The sequence below is a fragment of the Dermacentor variabilis genome, chromosome 5, assembly GCF_050947875.1.
Source record: "Dermacentor variabilis isolate Ectoservices chromosome 5, ASM5094787v1, whole genome shotgun sequence".
NCBI classification, from domain to species: domain Eukaryota; kingdom Metazoa; phylum Arthropoda; class Arachnida; order Ixodida; family Ixodidae; genus Dermacentor; species Dermacentor variabilis.
The window spans coordinates 4,516,232-4,538,179 of record NC_134572.1 but is presented as its reverse complement, the minus strand read 5'-3'; the positions used below and the strand labels follow the sequence as shown (position 1 = coordinate 4,538,179).

At 49.8% G+C, this 21,948-nt stretch overlaps 1 protein-coding gene across 13 annotated transcripts in view; it reads right to left on the bottom strand.

Moving 5' to 3' along the window:
- LOC142582184 (uncharacterized) overlaps positions 1–21,948 on the bottom strand; it is a 236,207-nt gene that overhangs the window by 27,942 nt on the left and 186,317 nt on the right. For 10 of the 13 annotated variants that reach the window (XR_012828386.1, XM_075691581.1, XM_075691587.1 and 7 more), the window contains 18 exons: positions 19,127–19,249; positions 17,538–17,600; positions 15,702–15,991; positions 15,054–15,296; positions 14,331–14,406; positions 14,065–14,214; positions 10,512–10,628; positions 9,498–9,614; positions 7,584–7,689; positions 7,456–7,524; positions 7,290–7,361; positions 6,999–7,070; positions 6,722–6,796; positions 4,857–4,928; positions 4,613–4,684; positions 4,476–4,547; positions 3,711–4,266; positions 897–1,215 (listed from right to left, as the gene is read on the bottom strand). Coding sequence is in view for 12 of the 13 variants with exons in the window: in XM_075691581.1 (XP_075547696.1) it covers positions 897–1,215; positions 3,711–4,266; positions 4,476–4,547; positions 4,613–4,684; positions 4,857–4,928; positions 6,722–6,796; positions 6,999–7,070; positions 7,290–7,361; positions 7,456–7,524; positions 7,584–7,689; positions 9,498–9,614; positions 10,512–10,628; positions 14,065–14,214; positions 14,331–14,406; positions 15,054–15,296; positions 15,702–15,991; positions 17,538–17,600; positions 19,127–19,249 (2,664 nt within the window). In the remaining variant the exon portion in view is untranslated. The other 3 variants (XM_075691584.1, XM_075691592.1, XM_075691593.1) reach the window with 3 other exon arrangements.

Sequence of the window (21,948 nt, the reverse complement as noted above, 5' to 3'; positions counted from 1 at the left end):
GAACTCAGCGCAATGGATGAAGATAAAAGACGACACCACGAAGACGATCGCCGTGGCTCAGTGAATACGTCACAGTGAACAAATTGGCAGAAACAAAAAAACATCAGATTCCCGCTGCAGTAACAAAGATGGTAGAGAATTTTTTTTTTTTTAATGGTGATAGGCCTTGCAGCTATACCGGGCGTTACTACGAATACTTCAAGCGATATTTAAAAATAGCCATTTCGAAATAAAAGAGCGGTCCCTTCGGGAACATGCCATCAGTGGCGGCGACTACGGGTTGACGGATGATACGGGGTAATTAGACGCTAATGAACGAATAACCACTAACTAACCTTTAAACTTTTCGTTTCAGCGGGCTCATCGTAACTGGGAAATTGAAGCGAGCTCTGTGTAGAAGTCATGCCAACTTCTGGGTCTGGCAAAATGCTATTACCCGCGTAACTGTGACACGATGAACCCGGGCTATCAGAGTGCACGAAATGAAAACTGGGAGGCTGCAGCGAGCGCAAAGCCGCGCCCCTCGAGGCGACGCTCTGCTTACGTCACCCAGCAGCCAGCGCGCTGCGACAGCGGGCCGAAGCCGCAGCGCGCTGGCTGCTGTGTGACGTAGTAGGTGACGTAAGCGGTGACGCGAACGGTTACGTTTTTGCACAGTATGCGCTGTTGGCTGTGAAAATAAGCAATACGAAGAGAGGTGGGTAATCATATCGGCCTATCGAAATTTTTTAGCCCGAAATGTTGCCACTAAGCTCATGCCCATAGACCGGCCATGGCATTTTCAACGACGTGCTCCAACTATCACAACACTTCCATTTATGTACACAACTAAGTAAGAGTCAAGCTTCGCTGCCGCCCCGGGGGCAAGACGAGCCGAGGGCAAGGCGGCTGCTCACCCGGTATGCGGACGCCCGACATGGCCATGAGCCCCATGACGATCATGGGGAACCAGCAGAGCGAGTTGGTGAACACGATGAGCGCCATCTGCCGGCCGACCAGGCTGTCGGCGGCCTGCGGGGGCCGCGCGGTGTGCCGCTTGACGGCCGTCTTGGAGCGCCGGATGCTGAGGTACATGTACGCGTACGCGGCCACGATGCTGGCGAAGGCGAAGAAGTTGGCGCAGAAGAAGACGGCCACCGAGTACTCCCAGCCGGACGGCTTCTGGCTGGTGATGTGCAGCGCCAGGCACACGCCCGAGCGCGCGTAGAACTCTCCCTGTGCGCGGAGGGAACGCGTCGGGTCAGTGCAGCCTGCGAGCGAGGCAGCGCACGGCAGGAGGCGACGTGTCGCCGTCGACCTCTCGTGTCGCCTTTTGCGGAGCATCGAGAGCGTCGAGCTGTTGAAGGAGATGCAGTCGTGAGACCAACAGTGTTGTTTAACGAGTCTTCTCCTGCCACCAGAAAATTATTCGTCTGCTACTTACCTGGCACAAAACACTGGCTACATACAGAGTAATAATGGACACGTTTCCAAATTCGTTTAATCGAGGGCGTGACTTCCAGTTCGCTATTCCGAGTTTCAGTGGCGCCCGTACACCCACCGCGTACCTTCCTCGAAATGCCCACCTGCTTCTCGTGTGCCGCCCGCAAGTCGGTTCTAATGTTTGCGGCGTCAAAGTCGGCTGTAAAATTTATACGTTCCTTGTTCTCTTAGTTCCCAGCAGCAATTTTCACCGTTAAACATTAATATGATTGCCACTCATGTCTGCCTTTTCTGTGGCTTTGCTGTTCGTCGCGGTACAACTGCTTCGATTTCTTTGCCCGAGTTGTTCTGGATGCCCAGCAGCCCACATATTTCTATGCCTGTCGCTCAGCATTGTCTTTCGGGTGTCGGTCGGGATCTGTTCCAGGTCACGTCGACGACCGGAGTCCGCAGCGCGATTGCGCGATTGGCGCGCATTTTTTTTTTTCGCAGCTTGCCGCGGAAAGAAACGCGAAGTGCATATCATTCAGGAGTGACAGGGGAAATCGATATTGTCTTATGGTCACTCACTGCTACACCTCACTTTATACTGTTCCTTCCTTTCTTAAAGGTTGTTTACAACATCGAACGCAAATTTATGGCGTGAATTACTTGCGCAGCCTAAATTACAGCGCTGCGTACTTCGATGCACCGGAAATTGTCAGCAGCCAGGAAGGGCTCGATTCCAACGCTCGTGTGTCGCCGCGTCGTTTTGAATAGAACAAATTAAATAAATGAATAAAAAAGTCGCAGTTGCGCACGAAAGTTGAATCATCGATCGTGGTAGCAAATTATCAGAGAGGCTATATAAAGTAAGGATAGCAGTTTTCACTTGTAAACATTCGCTTACTAACTAAATTAACCAGCATGATGTACGTCCCGCGCCCACAGGAAAACATGAACAGATCTCGCTTGATGACCGCGTACATCATCATCATCATCATCATCATCATCATCATCATCATCATCATAATCTTTGATGTCCACTGCAGGACGAAGGCCTCTCCCTGCCATCTCCAATTACCCCTGTCCTGCACCAATCGATTCCAACTAGTGCCCGCGAATTTTCTAATTTCATCGCTAGTCTTCTGCCGTCCTCGACTGCGCTTCCCTTCTCTTGGCACCCATTCTGTAACCATAATGGTCCAACTGTTAACAAACCTGCGCATTACATGAGCTCTACCCAGCTCCCTTTCTTTTCTCTTAATGTCCTATCAGCTATATCCGTTTGCTCTCTGATCCGAACCGCTCTCTTTCTGTCTCTCAAGGTACACTCACTGTTAAAATGCCGGTGTGGAGAAGAGCGGCAGCGACAGAATTGACCTTCGTGCTGCCTTCAACACGAACTAAGCGGCGAGAACAGAGCGCACACGAAGCTACCAGCCCTCGGCGCTCCTATACTCTGTACCCATCGCAGGTCGAGACAGGGCCCACCCGGCCGCGCTCAGACGCGCCACACGCGTCACCGCCGGATTAGAAACACCGGCGCGCTTCCTCCCCGCCTGCCTCCCTTGCGCGCGCGCGATCGAGCCACCAGCCTCGGCCCACCGTCGCATGATTTCAGTCGCACCCAGTGCATACACGGCGCGGCCAAGGTTTTATCGCACTTGAAATTTATAGGGAGCATCACGGCGACGTCGGAAATGCGCTGGAGTGTCCATATAGTTAATATCGCAATGATAAGTAAATAGTGAAATAGTCTCAATGAAGCCACGGCATCTCAAAGGTACACTAAATAGAAAGAAATAAGTTAAGCTGTATTAATAAATTACCTTTCTACAATACCGAAAAAAAAAATGACCCTTACCGTTAGTGTCACTGTTACCAATAGTCGCTCTTACCGTTACCCTGTCTGCTTGGCAAGGCAGAAATGACGCAAAAAAAAAAAAACAACAACGAAAGGCTGGTGGCGACGATGCCTTCAAGTTACCGCACCAACTCGCCGTGACGTCATGGATCTTGACGACAACCTGCTATAGGGCGTAGTTAGCTTGTTATCGACGACGATCGGCGATTACACTGTCACTCTACAAAAGAGCCCCAAATATATGAAAGTGTCGATAACTTTTATTCTGGGCCCAACTTCGGCCTTCACTTTCTGTCGTAACGATAAACATATTGTTGCGAAATTAACGAAAATGGAGTTTTGAGAGCCTACTTTATCAGTCGAATGGCATTAAGCGTTTCCATCTAGTGCGCCCCCCTTTAACGTCGCAGTGCATTCTCAACGCGCGGGAAGGACCGCGCACCTGGAAGTACGGCTGCACGACGAGCGGCAGCGCGGCGATGGCGGCGGCGGTGGCCCAGGCGGCCGCGATGAGCTGGTAGGTCCTCCTCAGGCCGAAGCGCACCACGGAGAAGGGGAAGGAGATGCAGATGAGCCGGTCGGCCGTGATGAGCACCAGCGTGAAGATGGAGCTCTCGCTGGACAGCGTCGACAGGAAGCCGCACAGCTTGCACAGGGCGCTGGCGCGCCACACGTCCGAGTTCTGGATGTAGCGGCCGCGGTAGTAGATGTCCACGCTCGCGATGACGATCAGGTAGACGCCCATGAGCAGGTCGGCGCAGCCGAGCGACAGGATGAGCGTCGAGCTCACCGGGTTCGAGTTCTTGGTCTTGAGGCGCCACGCGATGACGAACAGGTTGCCCAGCAGCGCCACCACTCCCAGCACCCAGAGGAAGGAGCGCTGCACGGGACTGCTCATGAGGTCCTCGCACGACGAGATCTCGTCGGCCGGCGGCAGGCAGTAGTCGAAGGACACTTGCGGCGACGCCAGGCAGCAGAACTTGAACGAGTCGCTGAAGCTGCGCGGTGGGACGGGGAGGCACGGATTCGCAACGCTTGCCGACAAGCGGTGCGAGCTAGCCCGCTGTGGCTTTCGGCTTGTCGCAACTGTAGCGCTCTTGCCACTTCTTCGCACTTGGGAACAGCTCAGAATCCGTCCCGTACACTTTTAGTTTCAGCCCCCCTCTCCACGCGCGCGCGGGCGCACACAGAAAAAAGCTCTACTTACAGAGACTCCAGAGAGTGCAGGCCGTGGAACATTTCGTGAGAGAAGTGCTGGATGTCGTTGCCCTGTATGTCTCTGCAAGGAACGCAACACCGGCGGCGCTGGTGACAGGTTCGCTCCGCCGCGCCGGCTGCACTTACAAGCTGGTGACGCTCTTCAGTCCCTGAAACGCCCCGTCTTCCACGTACTGCAGCTTGTTATTCCGCAGATTCCTGCAAGTCAATTGGTTCCAAGCTGACGTACACGGGGCTAGCTGAAGACGCGTGAGGTGAGAAGATGCGCTTTTGCTGAGAAGCAGAACACTTCGGCCACCGCGGCGCGTTCAACTCTACAATGGAATAAAAATGTTGCGAGATAAACAAAATGAGTGAGGCACATGCTTACAGTGTCGTCACTTGGTCCAAGCCCACGAAGGTGTTTCTCTTGAGCCCCGAAAGAGCCATGCCGCTTAGATTTCTGTTCGAAAGTGTTGATGAAATACAAGTTGTGGTGCTGCTCGCAGGAAGTGCTCCACAAGCAACCTTGCAATACCACGAGTTAGGTACGCGACAAGGCAGTCCCTCACAGATGTGGCCTTCGACATTAATTTATATGAAAAACCTTCGGCAGAACCACCTGTTTGGTGCGGTAAGGAATTTCGATCAGGCACAGATTCCTTTACTCAGCATTTTACGGTAGAGGCGAAAGCTTCGTTCAAAGGCCGTTTTCGTCTTCGATTCTGCATTTCCATTTTCTTTAGGCGTCCGATGTCAAAAGACAATTAGTGATATACGTAACAGAAGGAAAGGCACTGGCAATTACTAGGACACATTGAGAACCTGAAAAAGACAGAATGAATAAATGTTGCTCGGCCTTAATTCACATCATCATCATCATCATCATCATCAGCCTAGTTACGCCCACTGCAGGGCAAAGGCCTCTCCCATACTTCTCCTAAGTGTATTACAAATCCAATTTACGTAATTCAACGCGGCTAACAACTTCTGTAGACGGAAGACGTATATTACGTTTGTGATATACTATCACGGAATATTGCACTATTTAAATGGGAGCGGAGAAATGGTTTTGCTCGGCATCCAGTGCACGAAATTTGATGACGGTCCTTGCATTTCAAAGGAAACGTCAAATCTACAGATCATTGGGGCCATCAATCTTTTTTATCAAGAAACGTCAAAATTCCTAATGTTTAAGGAAACAGAAGCAACAAGTTTAAACTCCGAAACTCGGTAATAAATAATTATATTACAATTTCATAAAATGCCCTGATTGGGACATTTAAAGTGGACGAGATAGATGTGTTACACACCGCTGTTAAATATACCACTAATTTGTAAGCAGGACTTTTGTAAGACCTTCGTAACAATTGTCACAACTTCACCTATACTGCAAACTCGTATTTGTCAAATTTGTCCGCTTCATACGCACTAACAGATGTCATTTACAGAACTGCGATATATGTTTTTGGCGCAGCGTTATGAATATGTAAACTGTGCGCTTCAACTTTCTCAACTTGCCGATTTTCGGCAAGTTTTGTTAAAATGCGAGGCTCAAGATAACATTCTTGCTTCCTATATATGGTCGGTAGAACTTAGCTCCCCCCCTTTTTTTTTCTTCTCTCTCCTAAATGCAACACACACTTCACTGAAATCGGTTAAACAGTTGTCTAAATATAGTATTTCTGAACTCCACGGGTACTTAAATAAATAAATCTGTGCGAGTTTCCCTCTATGGCGTGTCTAGAAAAGTCTAGCTTTGAGATAACATGCGGAAGATGGCTCCAGTTCATGCTTATGTAGCTGCGCAGTGAATCGACAGCACTTCCACAGGCAACAACGGCACAAGATGTGAGCCAGCTGCTTTGACGTTTCTATTAAATATAGACCTACACACATGTTACGTTCCAGAGAAGCTGCCGTTACTTGCGGAGATTCGAGATCGTACAACACCACGCATGCAGTCTGATTATGTGCGCATCTTGATTAGCGCGCCTTGGAAGATAGCGATAATAGGATGGCAGTGATAAATTACCCGTCAAAGGGATCACTGGCAAAAACTAGAACAACGCACACGACAACATGCTGTTGTAAACGTGCCAAACTGTCCTGTTTTATATGTCGCGTGCTACGAATACATAAAGTTGCAGACGGACGGTGAAGGAAAACACAAGAATCACCGCATGAGCGACAGAATTCCAACCTTTTCAAATTTATCCTAACGATTGAACCGTTTGGAAAACATGCAGTACTTACAGGAACGTCAGTTTGTTGAGGCCGACAAACGCGCCAGCCTTAATTTCAGACAGAATTGGGTTGTTTTCCAAGTGTCTGCATACAAATACAGACGGTGCAATGACAGTTAAAAAAAAAAGAAGAAAAAAAGGAGAGGTGTAGATTAGGCGTTCTACGAATATAAACAAGTATCTTATATGCATATAATAGTAAATTATAAAAAGAAAGAGAAATAATGAGGAGCGATGGGGTTGGCAAAATTTTGCAGTTATGGCTGAGGTGAAAGTTCGGAACTCACAGGAATCTTACGTTCTTCAGGCCAGCAAAAGCGGCAGTCTCTATCTGAACAATGCGGTTGTTCCTTAAGTCCCTGAAAGGAAAAAAATAAATGGGAGTCAGCGGCGACACAGAAACTCTCTGTCACTTAGCTTTATAGCTGCTCGAACAAACGACCACAGATGGGCACAAGGACAGGCGGCTGTCTTTGTGTGCTCTCTCTCTGTGGTCGTTTGTCCGCGTAGTTATAAAACTGTTTGCTAATATGCACCAACTCGCCCAACAACACGTTCTTCTAACCTCTGTCACTTACAGGAGGTACAGGTTCTTCAGTTCGATAAACTTGTTCGACGGCAACACGGTCAGTCCATTGTACTGCAATATCCTGCAAGTAAGATGCATGGTACACTCAGTGAATTATGAGCCGATTTCTTGCTTTACAGCGAACAATTTACATAGTGAATTCGCGTATGTCTTACAGTTCACCCAGTCTCTTAAAAGGCGAGAAATTAGACTTGAGTATATCCAGCCGGTTGAAGCTGAAATTTCTGCAAAGAAAATGAAACGCGATAAGCGTGCGCGCGCGTGCGCTTGGCGCAGCACTCACAGCTTTCGAACGAGGTGGGACAGCTCGTCGGGAAGCGCGACCAAGTTCTTCTCGACGCACTTGACAAAGTGACCCCTGCACTGGCACGCGGCCGGGCACCTGAGGTCTGCGGATGCGAGAGCACGCGTTCGAGAGCACGTCGCCGCTTGCGAGGGATAACGTTACTTTTTATTTATTTTTTTTTGCGCTCGTCAGAGCACGAAACTTTCGCTGAATAAACCAACTCTGTGCTAGCGATTGTGTCGTGAAAGCTGTTGAAGAAGGAGTGATCGCACACTGCGTTTTCTTTTTTTCGGAGCTCGCGATAACCCCAAATGAGCTCTTGGCATTCCCGCATCACATTCATTTACCAACCACGCGGCGTCTGAGATATTCGAAATATTCCGGCACAATGTGAAACACACTAAGAAGCAGCGATCAGCTGAAATATGTAAAACACGCCTTAATCAGAAGCTCCATTTTCGTTCATTTGAATAGCTGACTATAAAGAAAGAGAAAATAATAAGGGTTCAACTTCTCGGTCTTTGATTTCGCACTAAAACCGCCGGTAGATCAGCATGAGGTGAGGAATTTCAATATATTTCTCTTTTCAAATGGCGCAGGGAAAAGTTCTCAGCGCTTGCTAGGCATTTGTTCTTTTGGAATGCAATGCAGTCCAATGCTTTACCGGTGGAGTAGACCCGAGTCGACGCCACCCAAGTTTACACGACTCCGTGGCGACCTGGCACTTCGGGCCGTCTCTAGTTTTTTGCCAATTACAGCGCACACCGGGACGAGGACAGGAAGCGCCGGCTGCGGTGCCGGAGTGTTTCTGGCGAAGCCGGGTGAACACACATCGCCGTCACCGCTCCGAGTGGAACGCTTGCGGCAACCGGCGTTCGCGTCGGCGGAGCACGTCCCCCGCAGGAAAGGGTCCACACTGACGGCGACGTGTCTTCCAGCCGACTTCGTCAGAAAATCTCCAGCACCGGGACCGCAGCCGGCGCTTCCTGTCCTCGTCCCGGTGTGCGCTCTAATTCACAGTGACACGGAACACCAACTGGGCCGGTTTCAAACCTTGTTTACTTTTTACGTCCTTTCCGGCTGCCTCATCGTGTGGAAGGGCGGCCGTGCTGTTTTTGCGGAAGTGCAGTGCAGACGCGGGAGGGGCAGTGAAAATAGATTGAACGCCATTTCAGCTACGCACGTTGGAAAAGTTGGAATCCTGCAAGCGTGGGCCGCGCATCGATATAGAGACAGCACGGCGGCGCCGACGGCGTGAACTCCAGCGCCGCAGTGAGACGCGAGCACGCGCACGTCTGACGACACGCGCTGTGCCCCATTCGCGCCGCAAGAGCGATCACGCGGCGAAGCACCCACAAATGAATGGAATCTCGCTGAACGGGACCTCAAGGGGCCGCAGAGACGCGTTCAGGAGTTGCGTTCATCGAGAAGCACGTGCAGAGGTGCAGCACCATATGCTACACACAGCCCGGCAACACTGTTGTCAGAAATGTTGAAAAGCGAGTGTGCCACCTATAGTTAAAGAAAAAACAACAACAGAAAACGACAACGTGCTTAGGATTTATCCTGGAAACAGTAGCGGCCGGCCGATAATTCAGATTCCCCAAAGACTGAGAGTCAAGGAACAAGTTGTTCCCTAAGGTGCGATAAAATGACTAGGAGAAATTATTGCTGCTAAACATGTTGCTGCACGTGCATATGCTTTCATGCGACCTGGCCAGTCTGTACTACAACCATTGTCGCGCTGTATATCGACACCTCCCTACACGGGTGCGAAAACACCCGTGTACTTAAATTTAGGCGCACGTTAAACAACTCCAGGTTGTCCAAATTACCGGAGTACCCCACTACGTCGTGCCTCATAATGAGATAGCGGTTTTTGCACGTCAAAACGTCCCGTAATTCGCGTACCGCAGAGGTGTTCGTCGTCCCCGTGCTTGCACTGGCGGGTACCGTCGCACAACTGGTGCAGGGCCACGCACGAGCTCTGGTTGCGGCACTTGTAGCGGCCCGGGCACGTGTACTTGCCTGCGACACGAGAGGGGCGCGGTCCACGAAAAGAGCTCGGAAGCAAGCATATATCCGCAAAGTGCGCGCATATTACACAACACGAACCACAATGTAACACTATAAGGACAATTCCGGGAGCGCGAAAAGATTTATGCCAGTCAGATATAACCGAAAAATACTCGACCGTGTAAACCCACAGAGCAGTTAATCCGTTGAAAGTTTGGACAACGGGCTGCAAAAGGAAATTTCACATCCCAGAATCCCGAAACAACTTTGTATTATTTATAGGATTTAATGGTAGCCGTGGTAAAAAAAAAAAAGAGAACAGCCTTCTAGATTTAATTACCCGCCGTGGTTGCTCAGTGGCTATGGTGCTGGGCTGCTGAGCACGAGGTCGCGGGATCGAATTCCGGCTATAGCGGCCGCATTTCGATGGGGCGAAATGCGAAAATACCCGTGTACTTAGATTTAGGTGCACGTTAAAGAACCCCAGGTGGTCGAAATTTCCGGAGTCCCCCACTACGGCGTGCCTCATAATCAGAAAGTGGTTTTGGCACGTAAAACTCCATAATTACTTTTTTTGAATTGTTTCGAATTTATCTAAAGTCAGTGTACTTCTACACGCAGCTTCCGTTCTCTGGAACTACGGGCATCGCTATGACTGGGGCTATTCGTCATCGCTCCCGCAAGAACCCGCCGTTTCGCGCAAATTTCTTTCGCACGCCGAGATTCCAAGATTCGTGGCGAATTCGGCAAGCCGCAGGGGCGGCGGCGACGATTTGGGTGAAACGGCGCATCAGGGGCGATGGTGACTTCCCGAATTCGCCATCAGCGAAGCACGAGCAATACATGAACACGTGATCTCAGCGAAAAGCCAGCCACCTCTCCTGGAACCCTCAGCGTGTATATACTCACTGCATTCGATTTCGTCTTCGCCGCCAATGCAGTCCCACTTTCCGTCGCACAGGAAGTGCGACGGAATGCAGTACGACCTCGCGCACTTGACGTAGTCCTCCGGACAGACCACGTGCTCTGCGAGGGAAAAGACACTTCACCTTGATGCATTTGTCTGCACGCTTAAAGAACGGCGTGAATGGTAAAGAAACACCGCGACTTATCGATGCGGGTTACCCGCCGTGGTTGCTCAGTGGCTATGGTGTTGGGCTGCTGAGCACGAGGTCGCGGGATCGAATCCCGGCCACGGCGGCCGCACTTCGATGGGGGGCGAAATGCGAAAACACCCGTGTGCTTAGATTTAGGTGCACGTTAAAGAACCCCAGGTGGTCAAAATTTCCGGAGTCCTCCACTACGGCGTGCCTGATAATCAGAAAGTGGTTTTGGCACGTAAAACCCCAAATATTATTATTATCGATGCGGCACGGTTCACCCATGGCTAAGTGGCAGCACGGCTGTCGACGGGCAAGAGAGAAGCGTTAAAGCTGATAAAGCGAGCGAAGAGAACGCGCGCGCGCGTGTGTGTGGGCGCGCGAGGTACGGCTGCGCGGAATGCCGTGCCGCTCAGGCAACTACTGCAGCCGACACAGGGGCGGATCTAGGATTGCGTCAATGAGGGGAAACTCAAGAGAAGCATAGAGTACTCTCTGCGCTTGAGCTTTGTGCCGACACGTCTCGGAGCTGAACACGGGAGGAGGGGTCTTAGGACCTCGCCCTATGGATCCGTAAAAAGAGCCTTAAGCGGAAGCTTTAGCTCGGGCCCAAATGCGACGCGGCCTATTCAAATACATGTAACATGTAAAAACGCTTTTCTGAGATAGCCCTTCGACCGATTTCAATGAAATTTGTTGCATTTGAGAGAGAAAGTTAAGTTCTAGTGACTGTTGGGAAGCGAATTTCGGTTTAGGGCCTGAATCGCAGCGAGAATATAAACTACAGCAAAGCCATCAAGCCTTATAACACACGTGTTCATGTTTTTTGTTATTTTTTTCCCCGGATGTAATTGAAACGTGGAATGCCTTACCTGATGTTGTTGTAGATCAGACAGATGTGCACGAATTCGAATGCTTGAGTGATATTTTGTATCATGGGCACTTAACCTGATGCTATGAAATGTCAAATTTTCTTGTGTTCTACTATTTTCCTCCCTGTAACAACCCTCAAGCGACGGTTAACAGTATCAATAAAGAAGAAGAAAGAATTTTGTGAAGAGAACTTTCAAAAATTCGAAAGTTGGAAAAAAAATAGAAGCACGAAGTTTACAAATGAATAGCTCTGTATCAAGAACAGATATCACGGTTCTGCAAACGGCATCCATCAAAAGAAGCCCCCTCAAATTCGTTGCAGTGGTTGTAGAGAAAAACGAATTCTCCTTTTACATGTATTCAAATAGGCGCACCTGAGCTTCCTCTTACTGTTACAAAGTGCGTGGAATTTGTTCGTCATATCAAACAGGAAGAAAGACAGAATTAAGGCATGTCAGAGTGGCCGGCCTGACTCTTCCGCTCTTCGTCCGGTCGAAGGGGCAAGGAGCGTGCTGTGCAGGAACGCGCAAGCGGCAGTCTCCGCAAGGCCTTCAGCGAGCCCCGTTCGCGCGCACACTGGCGGGGGACACGTACGGCCGTTGCTTCGCGTGCGGGAGTTCATGTCGTACACCGCTCACGTCGAAAGAATTCCGACGTTGTCGCCCGCTTCTCTCTCAGACCCGTCACGACTGACCGCCACTGATCTGCCCTCCGAGCAACACAATGGCCCCATCGCTCGCTCGACTACCTGGCCGCTCCGTCGGTCGTTCCTTCAACGCGGACGCTAAACTGCTTGCGCGTTACTACGGTCCGTACCGCATCATCGACACCACCTGCCCTGTGAACTATACCGTTGAGCCTTTCACACCATCGCCTTCGTTGTCTGGGTCGTGAGACAGCGCATGCTAGCCGCCTAAAGCCACATTACGACCCCCTCATCTTGTCTGCTCCCCGAGTCGCCGGGATGGCTTCCTTTCACACCCGGGGTCCACGCAATGAAGCAGACGCGCCTCGTGTTTTCGATGGCAGCTCGACGACGACCCGTGCGGTGATTGCGAGAGAGCTCGTGCTGTTCGCTAAGCTGCTGCTAGACTTATTAGCACCTTTGCAGCTGAACCTCATCATACTATATTACCTTGTAAAACGACACCCGGTACGGAGGCAGTGCCCTTGTATTTCAACGCAACCGCGCGAGCCACTCAGTCAAAACGATGGTAATGATTGTGAGGATGGGTATACAGATGAAGACGATGACGAACTACGCAGTTTGCGCTCATACTAACTTCCCCCTTCACGAAATCGGTCGGCAAGGCAGCAAGTCAGAAACGGTATATGAACGCCGAAGATAAGGCTTCAGGCGAGAGACGTGAACGATTTCGATGCTGCGGCAACGGCGGTCAGTAGCCGAGCTGACAGCAACGACGCGTTAGTTTGAATTACACAGTTCGCGCTCACAATATATATATATATATATATATATATATATATATATATATATATATATATAGACGATGGTCTCCTCTGGACCACCGTAGGTTGTACTCTTTTCCTCGAAGAGGCAGGATATGTATAGAGTGAGCTCCTGAACAGCACTTTGCAATGTGGTGTATCCGATTTAAATCGTGGATGCAGGACCTCAAAGAGTTGCGACGTAATGATAACGCATTTCCTTGCGTTTACCACTAAATCGCCACTGAAACTTTTTTCATTAATTTTACAAGGCATGTGTTCTTTTTTTGTTTTTTAACGAATTTATCTTCCTTGACTCATTATGATCCTTCGGTAAACATATTCTTGATTTGTAACGCGAAGTGACACATACACACAGATTTCGCGCCACAAACCAAGAATATGTTACCGTACCAATTCGCCCAACTTTCTATCCTTGTGCAATATATTCCTTGAGTAAGCGTTGGTCCCACATTTAATACCTGCATTTGGTCAACGACCTTTTTTTTTTCTTTCTCTCGACTTTCGACAGAGACATGAATGTGAACTCACGGCTTTCTTTTTCCACATCGGCGTATTTTACCCTTAACTGAATGCTTCTTTGACGAAACTATTTTTTTCCCGTGTCCCAGGCCTAACTCTGCGCATTCTGTAGCCCACCAGGCTGACGTGGCCCGCTTTTAAACGCCTTCCCCGGTCCGCACCGCGCTCTCGCCGAACCGCCACAGGCCGGAGAGCGTACACAGGCGCCGCCAAGGAAATCAGCAGGCGTCCTGACGAAGACAGGTCCTTGCTCGACCCATGTCTTTAAATACAGCACATTCTCTAGCTAGCTGCTCTATTTCGAATGAAAGAGAACAGCAAACTACGGCGGGTGACGAAGGAAAGGAGAGGCACACGAAGAGCGGCTCTTCAATCAAAGCCCGGAGCCCGAAGCCGCGCCCCTGGAGACACCGAGCAGCGAAGGCTGGATGTCCTCCGCCGGCGTGAGCCAGCACAGCTCTGAGCGGTGAGCGAGCGTAACGTATGGATTTGCGAACCGCATCCGCGGAGATGGGACACGTCCCGGCAGCCCGCCTGGAAGCCGAACTGGTCGAACCCGTACAGGCACCTGGTGCTGATGTTGACGAAATGGCCTGTCCGGCACCGCAAGTAGTTCTGCGAGGAATCGCATTCCTCCATCGATGTTACTGCGAAATACGGGAAATGCAAATTAACGGCAGTCACGTGTAGCAGGCGTAGTTTTTTTTTCAAGGAAACTGCGCCGAATATTACAAATACGCGACAAAGACGACGCTGTACGTGCCTTGCTTGAAGCATTCCAGAGGACCGATGGTATGGTAACCTGCTTGACCAGTCTTGTACGTGTTGCCGAAACGGAGCTGTGGGGAATTCTAAAAGTCAGAACTATCGCCTTTGTGCAAATAATACGAGAATATGTTTAAAGTGCAGGCATGCAACAGTTTGGCGTGCGTTGAAAGCGGGAAAATATTTTGACACTAGAAATCAAATTAGAATCGGTTACTTATAAGCTGTCCGGTTCTCTGTGTTCCTGTGACATGCGCATAATCTTACCGTCGAGTATAGGTATCCAGGTAGCAATAATAGCTATCTAGCCATATGTCATTCAGAGTGCGTTCGTCACGCATGATAATAGATTAGTCATAGTTCGACGGCATAGCGAACGCTCGTTCTAAATGGATGGACAGAACTCCGAAAGCAGTTCAGGCTCAGTCACTTAAGATGAGGCTCCGTTGTCAGGCGTTGTTTAGTCGATTTCTGTGTTTTCTTTTTAAATTTCAATGAAGAGCCATTGAAATCATCCAGCTAGGAAACCTATCCAGATTACTTATAATGCACCTTAAATCGAAGTGTGAGATTACGTCTAATAGCAAAGATGAGATTTCTGCTGGGTGACGTCCCCGACGCGGTGTCACGTAGGCAAAAAGAAAAGAAAGCGAGAGCCGCGCGCGCTTTCGAGACTACACCGTACGGCAGGCGCACCGCAGCAGCAGCAGATGCGACCTGCCTTTCTGATGGGCAGCATCTCCTTGCTGGCGATGTAGCCTTGGTCCTCCAGCCAGTGGAACTCGGAGCTCGAGTCGCAGTTGCAGCGCTGGTCGGGGCTGAAGCAGTCCGGGTAGCAGGCGCACGTGAGGTTCTCCGATGCGCCGCCCCAGTAGAACTGCGGGTCGCCGTCCACGCTCTCCCACCACGACAGGGGCCGCTCGTCCGAGTAGCCGAAGCCCGCGCCCACGCCGCTGCACTCCCACTGCGCGCGGAGGCAGTGGCAATCAATCAATCAATCAATCAATCAATCAATCAATCAATCAATCAATCAATCAATCAATCAATCAATCAATCAATCAATCAATCAATCAATCAATCAATTTTAGTAGGCGGGCGAGCAATTATTTCCTAAAACGGGAATCACGCCCACCCGCTTGAAGAGGAGAGTGGAAACGAGGGAAAGAGAAAGGAGATAAAGGAAGCAAACAAATATAAAGAAAGAGGAAGGCACACCACAGTCACACGCGGAGTACGAGCACTGCAGTCCAGCAGTGGTCGACAAGAATTCCAGCACAGCTTCGAGCGCCTCGGGCCTTTCGGAAACAGGACGTCTCGGTCGCAAGATGTCGTTCAGAGCGAGCCACTCGCTCCAGCGGTTGCCACCCACCTTGACGTACTGCCGACACCTCTGGGACACCCCGATGAGCGCGCGCATCTGCGTCCAGCCGACCTCGTAGGTGATGGGCCGCGCGTAGGCGCCCTCGACGCCCGAGCGGACGTAGATCCGCTGCTCGGAGTCGTGGTGCACCAGCGTGCGCACGTCCTCCACCGTCGATCCCATGATGCAGTGCACGCGGAACGGCAAGATCGGGCCCTCGGCGCCGTCCGCGTCGATCAGGTAGTGGCCGCTGCGCCGGATGCCGTCCTGCACGAACAGGTCCTCGCACGTCTTGCGCGCTGCGAAGGTGAGAACACGGGCCGGCTGCCCTTGGCCGCAATGCCACTCTGGGGGCCCAGCTTGTGTACAGAAAAGGGCGTTCCTGCTAAGGTCGTTCCGAGCCGCAAGCTTTTGGGAAACTGTCAGCACACATTAAGGTCGTGTACCTCGAACGCGGTGCTAGCGTCGGTATTTCTGGTTAGCAGACACGACTTAACTACTCCTCCGCTTCAATTTCGCAATTGCGTGTTCTCCAAAATTACCACTTAGAAAGTTAATGGGCATATTTTTATTAATTAGCGACATTCTCAAAAATTTGCTTGCTAGTAATGCCCGACCAAGTCACTTGGCCTATATGCAAGAGCGTCTTGGGTCTAAATATAAGTTTTAATGCGTTAGCATTAGGAGTATCAAAGCGGAAAAAAGTATGTGGGTGAAGTGTGGGAAGCCGGTCCCGTATAGAGGTAGAGGGGGGATGAGAGAGCTAAGAATACACACACACACACACACACACACACACACACACACACACACACACACACACACACACACACACACACACACACACGCACACACGCACGCACGCACGCACGCACGCACGCACGCACGCACGCACGCACACACACACACACACACACACACACACACACACACACACACACACACACACACACACACACACACACACACACACACACACACACACACACACACACACACACACACACATAAAATCGAGGGTTCGATGGAAGCCTGTCTGGTACGGATGAAGCATTGAAGAAATAAAACGAAGGACACCGACCAACAGAAGTTCTAAAAAATGAATAAATCTAAAAGACGTTTCGGCTTCGCTACGGAAGCCTTGTTCACAATGGGATGACGGAAGGTTCATGGAAGCTTATGTATATTTCGGAACGTGACGTAAGCAGCGTGTGTATGACGGGGGGAGGGTTCCCTCATTTCAATCTCACCTCACACGCTCAATCGAAATGAGGGAACCCTCACCCCGTCATACACACGCTGCTTACGTCACGTTCTGAACTATACATAAGCTTCCATGAACCTTCCGTCATCCCATTGTGAACAAGGCTTCCGTAGCGAAGCCGAAACGTCTTTTAGATTATTTATTTTTTAGCACTTCTGTTGGTCGGTGTCCTTCGTTTTATTTCTTCACATACATACATACTTTCGTTTGTATGCAAATGAGAATATTTTTCCCCTCTCATTGAAGCACTTGAAATAATTGGATCTATAAGACACCTGACTATGTACAATATATGCAGTCTATATACAGTGCAGCTAACGGTGGTCTGCTCCTGACCACCGTCAGTTTCACTTCGCTCCTCGAAGAGACAGTACATGTGTCGAGTGAACTGCTGAACAACACTTTGCAATGTGGAAAATGCAGTTCAAATCATGGATGCGGGACCTCAAAGAGATGCGATGCAATGCTAACGCATGTTTCTCGCATTTAGCGCTATATCTAAGCTGCCTTTTTCAGAAAGTGTTTAGCATGAAAATAAACACCCGGTAAATTGATAAATAGTTGTCTTGTATATCACATACGTTTGTTGTCACACTTCTTTTTCTCTTCCTCGATACCTTGGCGGTCTTCTTCTTTTATCAAGTCTGGAAAAGCAAACGAGACACGTTCGTTTGGTTGGAGGACAGTGCATTGTGCGTCGTCTTTCGTTACTTGCGGGTAAGACAATGTTATCCCTCTTTGTTAAGAGGAAGCTTTAGCTCGGGCCCAACTCCGACGCGGCCTATTCAAATACATGTAAAACGCAAAAACGTTTTTCTGAGATAACCCCTGGACCGATTTTGATGAAATTTGTCGCATTTAAAAGAGAAAGTTAAATTCTAGTGACTGTTGGAAGAGGAATTTCGATTTGGGGCTTGAATTTTCTTAAAACGATTTTCAAATATTTGACCGTTTGAAAAAAATAGAAGCACGAAGTTTATAAATACATAGCTCTGCATCAAGAACCGATATCGCGGTTCTGTAAACGGCATCCATTAGATCATTCAAAGCGGACAAATTCAGTATGTCATTTTACATCTTACGTGAATTTGTTACGTTGGTTACAACGGTTTTGCAAACGTTGTATGTCCCTATGATTAAATTTTTTTATATTCATGTGTAACATATCAATTTTGTCCGCTTTATATGTACTATTAGATGCAATTCACAGAATTGTATTATCATTTTTAGTGGTTAAGTTACAGTGTTGTAAACTAGATAGTTTCGTTTTTTGAAAATTTCCGATTTTTGCCAATTTTTAATAAGAAATTGACAATCTAACTCAAAAATTCGAAACCAACAGTCACTAGATTTTAAGTTTGTCTTTTAAATGCAACAAACCTCGTCAAATTTGGTGCAGTGGTTGCCGAGAAAAACGAATTCTCATTTTACATGTATTAAGATAGGAGCCCCCGAGCTAAAGCTTCCTCTTAAGTTCAACATGAGCTTCGCTTTTGACAACGCTACCGGCCTCGTTCACAGGAAATTTAATCGGAAGAAGGCTTCTAATTAAATAAATGGGCGTCACAATCAATAGCGAGAAATCTCCCTAGAATTGAACATTTCTAGAAGTCCATTAAAGAAGCTACTTAGGAGAATCACAAAGAAAAAGAGGCGCTTGTGCTGCACATTCAACACGTAGGAGTCTTCTTAGAGCTTTTCTTTTCCTTTTTCATCTAGAAAACAGCCAGAGACGTTCGAATATTGAAATTTCCGTATCAAACACGAATAATGGGGGGAAATTACCTTCGATTCTCGAATCGAATGCCGAATATTTTCTGACTCATAAATAAAGCGAAATAGAAATCTATTTCGCGAACAAGAAGGCTTATATATAAATCACTTGAGACCGTCAAGAATTCGACGCCAGGTAAACTAAGCAGCTATAAAATGAAAAACACCCGAAAGGTGATCGTACCTGGCGCCAGCGTGGCAACAATAAACACCGCGCATCATCAGATGCTCGAAGAGCACTGTATTCGACGAAGTAGCAAAGCGTACTACACTACTGCACGTAGTTTTGAGGGGACGCAAACATGGTGCCATTGTCTAAGTTAAGAACCCAGATTCGTGAGCTGGCTGAAGGCGAGGCACCCATATTGAATGACTGATGCTTGCACGGTAAACTCACGGCATCCATCCTGCTCGTCCTCGTGGTACTTGCCAGGGCAGTCCCGGTGTCCATCGCAGACGGCGTTCTTAGGAATGCAAGTGCCGTCGTAGCACTGGAATGTCACGTTCACGTTGCACTGACCTGACGGCGGCAAGGAAGGAAGCGCGTTAGTGTGCGCCAAACCTGGAGTGGACGACTACGGCTTAGGCTTGGAAGCGTACTTGGTAGCAGCCTGTGAATTCAGTACAAGCTCCCACAAATACGCACTGGACTTGGAATATGTGCCTCCGTTTTCCAAAACTCCGATGGACACCGATATTGAAACGAGTCAGTCTCCACCGTGACGTCATAGAAATGTGATAGCGTAAATGGGTGGCGCATCTATGTCAATTTTTCATTTGTCAAGGACTACGGCAGTCGGAAATTGTGTAGCTCCATTGAAGGTCGCGTCAACGACACAGAGTATTGCGCGCAATGTTTATTTAAGGCAGCCTTTAAGGCTGTCGCTTCAGTGGAGCTGTGTCTTCACAATCTGCAACAAACTACCACAGTAGATACTTAGCGCTCCATTTTTGAGTCCCGTGCTCCCAGTGCGACTTTTGAGAAATGGCATGCTTCTCCTAGCGTCGTACCTACATGCGGCAGAGCATGACTTAAAAAAGAAAGCAAGAGAACACAGACACACGCGCAAGCACGCACACACCGCGACCTTTCAGAGGTGGCATGTTTCTCCTCGCGCCGTGCCTGCATGCGGCAGAGCATGGTTTACAGAAAATGCAGAACACACACACAAACACACACGTACGCACGCACACATTGCGACATTTGAGAGGTGGTATGCTTCTCCTCGCGTCTTGCCTGCATGCGCCAGAGCATGATTTACATAAAATACAATAGCACGCACTGTCGCGAACTTTGTCGCGTGTCACTGATCACGGGGGAATGCGGATGTTAGGAGAGGTGGAGTCGGAAGACGCAGAGCAGCACAGCAAACAGATTTTAATTAACCCAAACTCAAAGTAAAACTCATGCAAACCAAAACACAACTAAGTACTAACACTTAGGCTACCAACTTAATAGTCACTAAACACGTCCCAATTTCCGGCCGCGCCAGTCCTTAGCGCCTTCTACTCGAAAGTCCGGCAACCCCAGCCTATGGCTGCACACTAACACAAAGGATCGTCCTTATAGACTTTTGACGTCGTGCGTATCTTCCAAGTCCGGTGCGCTTCAGATCTTCGTCATCGCCGACGCCGTAGAAGTAGCCACCTTGATGTCGGTCAGTCACCCTGTCCGTCCTTGATGCCGGTGTCCCGGACTCCGTCGGTGAAGATGCACTCCGGCATCACTGGCTAGGCCTAACGCCGGGTTCCGCCGCTACTTCTTCGAGTGCCGACGAGATGACCCGGGGAATATCGTACGTGCTGGTCTGCCTATAGAGGTGGAGCATTCCTGGAGTGCCCGGCACTGCCGTGAGAGGCTGCAGCAGGTACAAGGAGCCTCGCTTGCTCGAGAGAGAGAAACATTTGTTCGGATCATCGAGGTGGTTGCTCTTGAGGTCGAGTGGGTGGTGTCCTCATTCCAGGACTCCACTGGCCATGGCTGCTCGACGTACTTGCTGGACGAGAGCTTCTTGTCCCGCCAGGGTATCGCCGGTCAACTGTACCTCCCACCGCTCAAAAGACGTGCTAGGAGTCTTTAAGTGTTGAGGTTTGCCCTCGCACCCTCACGAGATGTGAAAGAGTGTAGGGCGTGTGTCGCCGCACCAGGGGCAGATGCCGCGATATGTATGTGGGAACATTTTACTGTATCTGTGTAGGTTTGGAAATGTGTTGGTCTGTATAAGTCGGAGAGCTACGGCATCTTCAGTGCTGAGCTTTTTGTGAGGCGGAGGATAAATCCTGCGGTTGAGTTGCTGGATCTCGAGTCGGTCGCAGTAATTGGATGGCAGGGGCATGAAGGTAAAGGGTGGGGATTGATGAGACGATTGGTCTTGCCCCGCTCGGTTGATTAGCGCTAGAGCTAGGGCGTTCGCCCTTTCGTTCCCCTGCAGACCCGCGTGACCCGGCGTCCACGTGATTTGATGGTATTCTTGCAGCCTCGGGGCTAGAATCTGAGCCGCCAGCAGCGGTGTTCGTCCGTTCGTAAAGTTACGGCAGGCCTGTTGTTAGTCGGTAACGACATGGGCTTCCCTGCCTACCCTGTCGTCTTGCTTTATTACCAGCGCCGCGGCTATGGTCTCAGCCGCAGCTGGGGTCTCTGCCTTTAAGAGGCCGCGAGGGTCAAGGAGTTGTCTCTCCCGTTCACGGCGGCTACCGCGAAGAGGCCCCCTACTGGGTACGCCGCCACGTCCACGTACGTTACGTACGGGTCACCCTTGAATTGTCAGCGCTGTCTGTCGACGCGAGCCTTGCGTCGCCCTTCATGGGGTTCATGACTCATGTGCTTCGGTATCGGGTTCGCCTTGATTTTGCCTCTGACCTCAGGCGGGAGTGATCGTGGCCCATCGAGGGTCCGGTGGAGGATGGCTCTGCCCGCCGCCGTGTTCTGTAGTCTGGTCTTTTGCGAAGCCATAACCGCGTCCGACAGCTCAGCGAAGGTGTTGTGCATCACGAGGGCCGCTAACTTCTCGTTTGAGGTGGTGACAGGGAGACCCAGGGCCGTTTTGTACGCGACTCTGATGATGGCATCGACTTGTTCTTGGTCGCATTTGTTTAGCGAGTGATAGTGATACGGCATACTATAAGTTATTCTGCTGATCACCAGAGCCTGGACGAGGCGAATCGTGTCCGCTTCTCGCATGCACTTGCGGCTTCTTGTAATTCGTTTTATAATCCGCG